The following is a 12,500-nucleotide window of genomic DNA, read 5'->3' on the forward strand; positions in this document are numbered from 1 at the left end:
TTCATAACCAGACCGAATAACCAAACTTCAAGCCATTCAACAACAGGCAGATTCCGTCCATCGCCTCTGGAGGTTTATTTCTGGTCAGGGCAGATGGGCTGAGACCTATCCCATCAGACTGAGCCGAAGGCACTCAAGGCAGGCAAACACACAGCCCTCAGACCCCTAGAGGCAGTCGATCTTTTATCAGCCCAACCTGCAAGCCAAGGTCGAACACAGGCCTCCGAGTGCCAGGAATCAAACCCACGACCCCACTTCTCAGCAGTCAAGCATCCTGCCCATGGCCAGTAACCAGACCTGACCTCTGACCTCTCCACACAACTGGCCTTCGGGCAGTAAGGGGCGGACAACGCTGCTGTCTGATACAGGACATGCTGACCCAGGCTCAAACGTAAAGAACAAAACCAGCCACGCAGCAAAAAGCCAAACAGATCTGTTTACAGCCACACAGACGGACAGACAGATACACACACACACACACACACACACACACACACACACACACACACACCTACACACACACACACACACACACACACACACACACACACACACACACACACACACACACACACACACACACACACACACACACACACACACACACACACACACACAGAAATACATATGTACAGACACACACACAGACTCACACAAAAAGATTCTGGCCTTAGTGATGCCACACCATTAGCCCAGACAAGAAAGTGCCGGAATGCTTTTGTTCTCGTCAGATCTGGGATTTCCCCTGATACACCCCCCCCACCCCATCCAACGCATTGACACATAAAAGCAGCGATAAGGGATCCCTTGTAAAGGATCCCTGCTCCCCTGCAATAGACTTCCCCTCCCCTGGGGAGTAGACTGCAGACTGAGCCTCAGGCCTGGGAACAGACAGCCTCACCCTGGGCCCAGCCCTTCAGGGAGGGCCAGGTGGAAGGGTACTCACAGTTTGGGTTTCGTGGGCAGTGGCGGAGCCTCCTTTACGGGGGACGGAGACGTCATGGCCCGGGCATGAAAGGTATCCTGAGTCGGAGCAGGAGCAGGAGGAAAGGAGGCCATCTCAGAGTACGGAGGAGGTAGAGGTGGTGGAGGAGGAGGGGGCGGCTGTCTGGGCGTAGCCGGCGGACCCGCTGGCTGGCCGTTCTGCACAGTCCCTCGCAGCCCCCCCGCGGCCTCCTGGTTGGGGTCCGTCTGGACGTGCGGCAGTGTCGACACCCTGGGCCAGATCTCAAACTCGTTGACGTGGAAACCGTCGGTGCTGGATTGGGGGGTCTTTGGGGGCAGATCCAGGAGGCTGATCTCAGTGGGGGGAGAAGGGGGAGGTGGGAAGGAGGCAACCTCCTCCATCCCCATGCGGTCTCTAAAGGGGTCCTCAGAAGCTGGGGAGGAGAACGGAGAGGATGGGGGCAGCCTTGAGTACTATTAATACACAATACGTCGTATAACTATAACCAATGGTACTACATGAAGCACAATAATAACTTCACATGTGACTTTCCGGCAAGAAGAAGAAACATTTAGCAATAACGTATCATCTGGTTAAGCATGGTGCCAACACTGCCAGGGAAAGGGGTTCAATTCCCACTGCAGACACCCATGCTTAGAACATACGCATTCAAGGCCCTGGGACACACTGTGGATAAAAGTGTCCACCAATTTGCGTTTATCAAACTTAAGGGCCAAGATAAAAGCCTTTTTACACACAATCAAAATGTACAGTGTGAAACTATATGTAGCCGTAGTGATGGTCATATTGCGATCACGACATGGCTGTTGACCCAGAACATGGGGAAGGGGCCACTGGAGAAGTGTAGCATTGTGTAGTGAAGATGTGTAGCAGGCCTAAGGGAGCAGCTGGGACCAGTCAGGCTGGAGCACTGCTGTTTATTTGGGACCTTCCTCGGACTCTGCTGTGGATATACAAAGATCTATCAGGGAAGATAAACACCAGGCCTACACTCAGGCAGAGAGACCCAGCCACCAGGACCACTACCACCCCAAGGCCCCCCACCCCCCTCACCTCCAGCTTGATGAACTAGTAGAGGAAGACCAACCTTCCTGACATTTTTATGGGTTAGGACCTCCTTGAGAGCAGCGGTTGTACTCATCATTGTTCTCATGTAATGACTGAGCAGCGATTATCTGCGGTATTCCGGTTTGGAAAAATACTAAATATCCCTCTGTTGACGTAAAACAGTTTTAACTAATGGGGGACTTAAGGGAGGTATTTAGTCCACAACCAAATAGACCTCAGTGGAAAAGGCTGAGATTAATTAATTCCAGAACTTTTTATTCCATTACAGTATTTAAAATGGCTTTTCAATATTGTTGTTGTGACGATCTTTGCAGACAAATGGCTGACCCTTTGTGTTCTCTCTGCTTTCACCTTCTTCCCTGTTGTCATTGTGGATAAAAATACTTCTTCCTGCGGTTAAGCTAGGCTTTGCATACCTGTGGTAATCATTGATTATGTGTACTTGTGTTAATAGTCAATTATGCGTTACCTAGGGCAACAGGGAGTTAAGTGTACCTGCGGTAACGGTGAGTTGGGCCGTGCTGCTAACGTTGCCAAACAGGTTAGTTGCCGAACAACAGAAACGACCCCCATCCTCTGGAAAGGCTTCCGCTATCACCAGTGTGCAGATCTCCTCTGGAAATCAATCATCAATAATCAGGAACAAATGATCATTATAAGAAGATTTGAATGATTCAACTGTAAGGCGAGCGTAACATTAGACTGACAGATGACTCACTCGCAAAGGTAAGAGGAAGAATGGAATAGATAGACAAGACTGATATACAGACAGATTTACGGCTAGACAGACAGACAGATAGACAGACAGACACATGCCCAGGAGAGCAGGTGTTTAACAAGGTTTGCGTGAGTCACAAACTGAAATCAACACCTGATTTTCTGACTCAGACAGTCATAGCTGTGCTGCGCACATTGCATGTGTGTGTCACTGTTTGTCTGGAAGGATGGTATGTCTGTTGGAGGTGGCGGTGGAAGGCTAGGTTCCAGAATGGCCCAGGGAACCTATGGTTTAGGCCTGTCTGTAATGATAACCACTGCTCTCCTCTTGTTATTAGACAGGAGGACAGGCTAGGCTCAGGCTCTGAGTCATCACATTGTCACTGACTGATGTTCAAAAAGGCATAGATGTAAATTATGGACTAAAAGACATTTTTATTAATATGGTAATAAAGGTTCCATAAAAGGTCTGGTGATATATGTGAGATGATGACAGTAATGAATGGGGCCTACCTGGCTCAGCTGCAGATCGAGGTTCTGTCCAAACCGACATCAGAGAAAGAGAGACAGAGAGAGGTAGAGAGAGTGAGGGTGAGAGAGTGAGGGTGAGAGAGAGAGAGAGAGAGAGAGAGAGAGAGAGAGAGAGAGAGAGAGAGAGAGAGAGAGAGAGAGAGGGAGAGGGAGCGACAGAGAGAGAGAGAGAGAGAGAGAGAGAGAGAGAGAGAGAGGGAGAGGGAGAGGGAGAGGGAGCGAGAGAGAGAGAGAGAGAGAGAGAGAGAGAGAGAGAGAGAGAGAGAGAGAGAGAGAGAGAGAGAGAGAGAGAGAGAGAGAGAGAGAGGGAGAGAGACAGAAAGACAGACAGAGAGAAATAGGGAAAGAGAGTGAGAGTGATGAATCACAGACAAGACACAAGCAAAAGACTATAATTTCCTCTAAGGTGATCCTGGGGATGCATTAACTGTAAGATATGGAAACTCTGAGGTTGGATCTTGTTCATATTGTGATCCAATCTGATGTATCTCAGGGTCAAATCCCAATTCACAGAGTTCTGACCACAGAATTCATAAAATCACAGAAATCACCTTGACAATTCAGGTGTGGCCAAGACTCACTTTTCTGGAGGATACGGAAGTCCGGCGAGTCGAGGATCTCCTCACCGCTGCGGTACCAGCTGACATGCAGTGGCAGGCTGCCCCGAACCCGGCCCTCGAGGACCACCACCTGGCCCTCGGAGGCCTGCGTGTCCTGCAGGAGCTGCCCCAGGAGGACACACACAGGCGTTCAGGTATCACGTGAATGCCTATTGATCCGAATCATACGTCATATGTCTCATGGGCTGCTTAGGATGTCTCACATCACAAACAACTTGGAGTGGACTTTGTTTATTTGGCTAGTTATTGTTTTGTGGGAATAAATCAACAGTTGAGGGAAGGAGTATTGGCGGCTCAGAGTTTGACTCCTAACCAAAAAGTTCACAGTTCGATCCCCTGTGGGCATCCATTTCTGACCATCACCTTTTCCTGCTCAGTGAGGAGATCTGTGAAATTGTGAAACTCTAGGAAATAATAGCCAGGATAAGAGAGAGAGAGAGAGAGAGAGAGAGAGAGAGAGAGAGAGAGAGAGAGAGAGAGAGAGAGAGAGAGAGAGAGAGAGAGAGAGAGAGAGAGAGAGAGAGAGAGAGAGAGAGAGAGAGAGAATGGAGATAGGAGGGAGATAGGAGGGAGAGAGAAAGACAGACCAAGAGAGGAGAGAGTAATCTACAGTCCCCTTGTTGAACAACAACATCCTCTCCTCTCCTGCTACCTTCTAGGGTTTTCCACACAGAGGAAGTCAACCGTCCATTCCATTGTGATGGAAGATATTTCAGGTTAAAGATCCTCCATCCCACAGTGGACCGAGAAACCCTGTCAGCAACAAGACCACTCCGTCCTGAAGAACAAGTATTTGGAAGTGCGAGCCTATAGCACTGTGTGTGTGTGTGTGTATGCGTGGGTGTAAATGTGGGGGTGGATCTCTGAGACTCATTCTCTGTCATCACTGTATGACTGTCTTCCTGTTTCTTTGTGTATTTCTCTCCATAGACGAGTATTGCTACGAAATACTCAGGAAGTGCAAAGCATATCAGGGAGAGTAGAAAGTGGGTGTATATGTGTTTGTGTGTGCGAATGTGTGTGTGCGTTTGGACGTGTTTGTGTGTGGATTACATCACAAGGTTGACATCACCACAGAAGGGCATTCTCTCATTGAGGTGATTTACGATTGTATGCGTTTGTGTATTCCTGTCGGTGTGTGTGTGTGTGTGTGTGTGTCTATGTTTGTGTATGTGTGTGTCTACGCGTGTGTGTGTGTGTGCGCGTGCGTGCGTGCATGTGCATGTGCGTGTCTGTTTGTGTTTGTGTGTTGGTGTGTGTGTGAGGAGAGATGTATGTCTTTTCTTTTACAAGGTGTAAACTGATTTGTAGGGCTTGTATAGAGTCCTGACCCTGTCAGTTCTGCCTGAACTTGTAGGATGGGTGTGTGTGTGTATGTGTGTGTGTGTGTGTGTGTGTGTGTGTGTGTGTGTGTGTGTGTGTGTGTGTGTGTGTGTGTGTGTGTGTGTGTGTGTGTGTGTGTGTGTGTGTGTGTGTGTGTGTTAGTGTATGTATTTATATGTATGCGCGTCTGTGTTTTACCTTAGTGAAGACAGGAGGAGCACAGTGGAGAAGTTCTCCCTGGTTCTGAAAAGACGTGGGACCCTGCATCTGGAGACAGGGGGACATCATCCTTAACAAACAGTATCAAATAGATCCACAGTCGTGCGTGTATATAAATATATATGGCAGTATGTGTGTGTGTGTGTGTGTGTGTGTGTGTGTGTGTGTGTGTGTGTGTGTGTGTGTGTGTGTGTGTGTGTGTGTGTGTGTGTGTGTGTATGTGTGTGTGTGTGTGTGTGTATGAATATATATATGGCAGTATGTCCGGTGTGATTGTGTTTTTATCATAGACTGTTTTTATGCGTGTGTTTGTGCGTGTGTGATACCCACAGGCGGGGACATGGCCTGCACCAGTGCGGCGCGATGGGGCAGAACGTCGGGGGCCTTGGGTGAAGCAGAGCGAATGGTAAGGGACATGGAGGTGGTCTTCTTCTGCACCCTGAAACATATCCACACCTTATCAGTACCTTATGAAGACATTATCAGTCATGAGGACCTTTGAGTACCCGAGGAAAAAATGATTGACCTTTCAGTACCCTATAACCAAATTATGATGACCTTATCCGTACCCTATGGCAATCTTATGAAAACCTTATTAGTACCCAGGGACAAACTTATGATGACCTTATCAGTATCCTATAACAACACACTTTGTTGTCACTTTGATAGAGAGAGAGACATTGCATTATGCCAGAACACAAATATAGGCTACTTAGTGTTCAGTGAATGGTGGACTTCGAACAGAGAACACAACCCTGATAACCCTCTGACCCTGTGTAGCTAATCATCATGTTAAAGTTAGGGAAGGTAATTTATTTTAGAAGCATTTACGTCCGATTTGTTGAAATTGTCTTTACATCCTGACAGCAATCAATAAATCACATGCTCTGACCAAGAAATCAAAGCAATCTGATATCTGTGGCTGTAATAAGCGTGTCCAATCATTTCACTCAGCCTGAATGAAATGATTGGATGACCTACCTGTCTGTCTAGCCTCTTACCCGGCTACCTGCGCACCCTCTGCCCTTGCGGTCATCGTGCATGACTGCAGTTTTCACAAGGCTAGGCTGATCTACTGCTAAAGCTAGCAAACGAATCACATGCTTTGGGGGAGTGGCTTTAGAGGGAAGCCTGAGTGGAGGGGTGGTCTTTTTTCAGTTGGATACTTTCAAAATCTAGATCTAGCTTACTCTGGCTGACTTCTCTAAATTTCCTACCCTGGCTTCAAAAGCTCTTTAAAGGCATTATTTACATTTATGACTAGCTGCTGCATCTCCCTCCTTTTAACCTGGAACCAGGCTGTTCAAGGGGTCACAGGGGTTAATTCGGTGACACACACACACACACACACACACACACACACACACACACACACACACACACACACACACACACACACACACACACACACACACACACACACACACACACACACACACACACACACACACACACACACACACTTACTGAGGCATGGCTCCTGATCGGGTTTTGGTACCTTCGCTGTCGGAATCCGATGAGGAGGCTCCTGTAAACAGAATTGGTTACAGAAAGTCCGGGGCGGTCACACTCTCGCATCTATCAACACAGATGTTCACCGGACAACATGAAACGGAAATGGACCCCAGGCAACTAGACAGCTCATCTCCCCCCCAGGACCAGACGCTCATTTTGGGATGGAGACACTGAGTCTGAACAGGCAAGCTGAACTTTCCAGCCATTAATAATACTGATATCCTCGATGGGTCATCCACTGAAGTACTCCCGCTATCACTAATCCTCAGGGATATTAGGCCTTTAAGTTATTTGTTTATGTCATTCATTTAATTCCATAACATCCACCCTCAGTCCTTCCCTTAATTGGTTATTTCCTAATAACCTGTAACTCTCCTGTGTTTTTCATGCATTGTTGAATGTACTTTTATGGGAATTTCTGCCCTTACGGAAGGGAGACATAGGACTCGAACCCGGGCCGCTACAAGGCTTAATGCCTGTGTGGTTAGCACAATATATGGTTAGCAGACAAGTATGTTGAGCAAACGAGCTGCCTTCCCTTGTTGTCTTTAACGAACGAGTTTACAAAACCACCAAACACCTCCAAGATAACACTCCTGCCCTGCCCATAAGCAAGGCCAGGGGAGCAAACACTGGAGTCGGCCCCTGGGGCTACACGGTGCAGTGGCAGCTCACTGCTCGGGTTAGTTTGTCGTCCAACCCCTGGTCCTTACCTTCGATGTAAACCTCTGCGGAGGTGTTGTCGGCTCCCAGGCTGTTGGAGGCCACACAGGTGTAGCGGCCCGTATCGTCCTCAAAGGCCTCGGCGATCACCAGCGTGTGCAGGTCCCCATCCCTCCAGATGTGGATGTCAGGAGAGTGGTGCAGCTCCCGCCCCTCACAGAACCACCTGAGCCATGGAGACAGACAGACCAATGTGTCATGCTACGAAACGAGCGCGCCCAAACCCAGGCCCATCAAAAAGCAACCCAGCAATTTGCAGAGCGCTTTGACGAGCGCAATAATATGATTAAATCCATATAAACATCTCTAGTGAGAGGCCCGCTCTTTCTGATGGGCTGAGATTTGCCCAGGTGATGTCACCTACGCCTCACACAATACAGGAGCTGACATCACCGACCCTGATTATGTTTCCTTAACCATTGCTGTGAACAGTTATTATTTTAAGACTTTTAAGTTCTTTAAACCTGCGGTTTCAAACCATTCCACTTTCGTTAAATTCCCAGCATTCTTAATGGTGGTAATGTACATGCTCACACACTGCCAACGAGCGTTCGTGTCCAGGCAGAGTGCGTTTCAAGTTGGCTATGATTTATTGTCTCTCAAATAAACCCTGGCTTAACAAGCAGTAGACATTATTCTCACATATGTCTTGGCAGACCGGGATGGGAGGCTGCCAATCTGCACAACCATAATTCACAGCTTCACTCACGTACACACACTCTCACCGACATACACACACAGACATACACCTTCTAGACACGTTTTTAAGGGAATGGAATACACCTCCTCTTCCTCTCTTCTCTTCACCTCCTCCTCCTTTCGTCACCTCTCCCCTCCTTGCCTATTTTCCTCTCCCTCTATACACGCACACCCACACACACACGCTAACACGCAAACACACACCCCGACACTCCGACACACAGACACACGCACGCAAGGACCCCCACACCCACACACACACAAGCACACACGCACAACGTACGGGCATCCTGCCATTAAATCCCTGGCCTAATGTTTCTTGTTCACCTCTTGACCCCCTGTTTAGGATAAGGGCATTGAATTCCCCCAGGGTTTTAGAACTCTCAGCCGTTCCAGTGTTTTAGAACCCCGACCGGGAGCATTCCAGTGGGAGTGGAGCTGTCGCTGTAGGTTGAAGTCATTGCTCTGCAGGGGCAGTACTGCAGAGGTTTGGATGCACCGCGGGGTGTCGGCCAAGCAGCACCGCACAATAGTGCCCCTGTACTCACACGACATTCTGGAGAACATGCACCTAACCCTAGTGGAGCGGGTTTGCATCCCGGGCAAGGGAGAAAGTCAATGAAAAGGGCCGGCAGAAGGATGGCAGTTAGTGACTCAACAGACTCGGGCGGACCAGGAACCAATGCGTATATCTCCAAAGCTTGTGTCACCGTTCACCACACCTGATGCTGATTTGCGTCACCAAGCGGCAGAGTAAAAGACAGGTGTAGACAGGTGAAGGAGCGTCATCATAATCTTCTCAATCCCACTGACTGACTGACTGTAACCCATTGAGGAAATCAGAGCAAGGCTTCTGGTTCCCTGTCTGATCCGCTTCATCAGAGTTCACTGGCAGGGAACAACTTAGCTGGAAGTCAAGAACTCAACTATGACTAAAACTTCCTGTCTAGCATGCCTCACCCTCACTTGCTAAGATGTACAAACGGTAATTTAATAAACACCAAACCCTGACCCTGCTGCAATGGCGGATAACAATTGACCCCAATGCAAAGGTCTATGTTAAGTTGGTGGAGTGGTGTTCAGCTGGTCTAAAAGTGTGTCTTACATGGCCTCAGAATACTGATTAGATCCATACCCACCAGATCTGGACCGCAGAACCAATTGCAGCCATCAGAAGCCAGCCCAGGATAATTGTTTGAGAAATGCAAAACGTCTGGTTTGGAAAACTCCTGTCACATTTGGCCAATAGGGAGAGGTTCATTTTGAGGCGTTTGATGAAAATCATTGCATGATTGAATTTCAATAGCTATTCTTCCTGCCTATCTTTTCTAGGACACCTCATTTAGGATGTGATTTCAATCAGCATTGACTACAGATATGTCTAGCTTATTTTAAGATACTATCTAGTTAAAATGTTACAGATTGCACCTTTAAACACAAGCAGGGGAAGGGTTAAACTAATACAATATAATATTGTTATACGAATGTGTTTATAGTAGTAAACCTACTTTTTATGACCAGAAAGGTTTAGAGTTTGTATTTTGTGTGTGCCTGTGTGCCTCTGTGCCTCTGTGTCTGTCTGTCTGTCTGTCTGTCTGTCTGTCTGTCTGTCTGTCTGTCTGTGTGTGTGTGTGTGTGTGTGTGTGTGTGTGTGTGTGTGTGTGTCTGTGTGTGTGTGTGTGTGTGTGTGTGTTTGTGACTGTGTGTGTGTCTGTGTGCATATCTCTGTGGGTTTTCATGTATTTCATGTATGTGTGTTGGCGTATGCCAGTGTGTATTTGCACATATGTGTGCGTTGCATATCTACAGAAACAGGTGAGAGGTTTCCAGGGACATCACATTTCCATGAAGCCATCTATCATTACCAAAGTCCAGGAAGTGCTGGTGTTAGTGAGCAAAGACCTTCTAATCTGCAGAGGATGTAAAAGAGTTTCTGCGGACGGCCCCGCTGTGCACGGTGAATCCAGACTCCAGCCCTCTGGAGATAGAACCATGGAGATGTAAACCATTGTTTGAAACAAACAGTCTGATGAAATCCAGACCAGACCAGCACATACACACACACACACACACACACACACACACACACACACACACACACACACACACACACACACACACACACACACACACACACACACACACAGCCATACACACACACACACACACACACACACACACACACACACACACACACACACACACACACACACACACACACATATACACACACTAACACACACAAACAGATATACATCAGACACACACATACACACAGCCATACAAACACACACACACACACACACACACACACACACACACACACACACACACACACACACACACACACACACACACACACACACACATACACACACAGAGAACAGCATAAGCACACACAAATACACACACATACACAGACACACACACATAGACAGACACACACACATACAAACAAACATGCAACCGACACACTCACCCACACTCACAGAAACAAAAACTCACACACATACACACCAACACACAGAAACAAAAACTCTCTGAAACACAGACGCAAACACACTTGCACAAACACACAACCACATATACTCAGAGCACGCTGCTGAAACCCCTCAATGTACTGACCAAATGCAGAGCGCTATGATTGAGCAGCACAATAAAAGTTTTCTATTAATCAAACTTGATGATATGTTATTATGGATAATTACTTCGTACACGCATTGGAGTCAGACGCTAATGATTAATGCCTCAAAATTCATGTTATTTGTCCATTTGTGTGGAATGTTGGAGTAGGGGAGGATTAAACTGTTACTTTCAATGGAATGTGAACACTGTTCTGGTCTGAGCACTGTTCTGGTCTGAATGCTGTTCTGGTCTAAGGACTGTTCTGATCTGAACACTGTTCTGGTCTTAGAACTGTTCTGCTCTGAAAACTGTTCCAGTTTTGAGAACTGTGCTGTTCTGAAACCTGTTCCTATGTGGACATTTGAATTGACTACATTTTATGTGTTGAATATCCCATATCATGCTTTTTTAGGGTTAATAATTACAAATGGGGTTGCTACTATAATAGGGTTACATGTCTGTATGTTACTGTTAATTTCGAGTAACTGAATCGAACACTTTGCGCGTGCGTCGGCAAATTCACAGCCATAAGAATGGTAAACATTGCAGGTACCTGGGAGGCGAGACTTCTGCACTTCAGCACCACCCATTGCACAATTTGACATCACACTGTTAGGGAAGTAATGTTTGAGTGCAAACAAGCTGTTTCATGCGCTTATTAAAGGTTCCATGACATGCCACCAGGTGTGGTGTGATTAGCCGTTACAAGCCATATTGGAAATCTGCCCCTTATGACATCAGAGGTGGGCGTGTCTCCCTAGATGTGTGCTGGATAGATCAGTCAACCAGCCTACCCACTGGACTTTAGCAAACGTTGCTCATCTATCCGTCATACATCTAGGTGGATACGCCCACCTGTGACGTCATAAGGGGCAGATTTCCAAAATGGCGTGTAACGGCTAATCACACCACACCTGGTAGCATGTCGTGGGACCTTTAAGGAGCGTTCTCGGTGGGCGTGAATACCCCCCCTGGCTCGGGCTTAAAGCAAAGGGAAAAGTCGAAAAAGCATGATATCACCCCTTTAAGGAAGTCACAGAGGGCACCATACTCATTATATAAATACAATTCCTCCACAAGTTGATTTTATCCTAAACTAACAATACCGTCAGTGCATACATTTTCATGGAGGGTGACCAATGGGCATCTAACCCTTAACCCATGACCCTCCTTGCTCCGTATCGACCTGCGTCTAAAAATAAATCTCCACAATTTGGTTATTAGAGTCGGCTTAATGAATGCATACTAAAATAATGGTAATAGAAGAGCCGTTTTCTCATTGTGCTCATCATGCTCAGTTAACCAGCACATGTCACACAAGACCCAGAGGCCGCGCCAACCCTGAGACCCAGAGGCCAGGGGAAGAGTCGAGACCCCATGGCCCCTCTAGCCGGGGCCCGCCGGGGCTGCGTGCAACTGGGCCCCGGTCTCCTGGCCCGACCCGTCTGTTATTCACCGCTGTTGATGGAAAGTTTTATGAAGCGAAGGTCGGT

General features: G+C 47.5%; 1 protein-coding gene across 5 annotated transcripts in view; it reads right to left on the bottom strand.

The window, feature by feature from the left end:
* The window catches only part of palld (palladin, cytoskeletal associated protein), a 55,468-nt gene that overhangs the window by 30,425 nt on the left and 12,543 nt on the right, over nt 1-12,500 (bottom strand). For all 5 annotated transcript variants that reach the window (XM_030373437.1, XM_030373439.1, XM_030373436.1 and 2 more), the window contains exons 2-9: nt 7,674-7,849; nt 6,913-6,973; nt 5,776-5,884; nt 5,425-5,493; nt 3,865-4,006; nt 3,266-3,289; nt 2,531-2,650; nt 947-1,379 (exon numbers count right to left, since the gene is read on the bottom strand). In XM_030373437.1, the coding sequence (XP_030229297.1) occupies nt 947-1,379; nt 2,531-2,650; nt 3,266-3,289; nt 3,865-4,006; nt 5,425-5,493; nt 5,776-5,884; nt 6,913-6,973; nt 7,674-7,849 (1,134 nt within the window). The remainder of the gene's footprint in view (nt 1-946; nt 1,380-2,530; nt 2,651-3,265; nt 3,290-3,864; nt 4,007-5,424; nt 5,494-5,775; nt 5,885-6,912; nt 6,974-7,673; nt 7,850-12,500) is intronic.

The sequence above is a fragment of the Gadus morhua genome, chromosome 12 (genome assembly GCF_902167405.1).
Source record: "Gadus morhua chromosome 12, gadMor3.0, whole genome shotgun sequence".
NCBI classification, from domain to species: Eukaryota; Metazoa; Chordata; class Actinopteri; order Gadiformes; family Gadidae; genus Gadus; species Gadus morhua.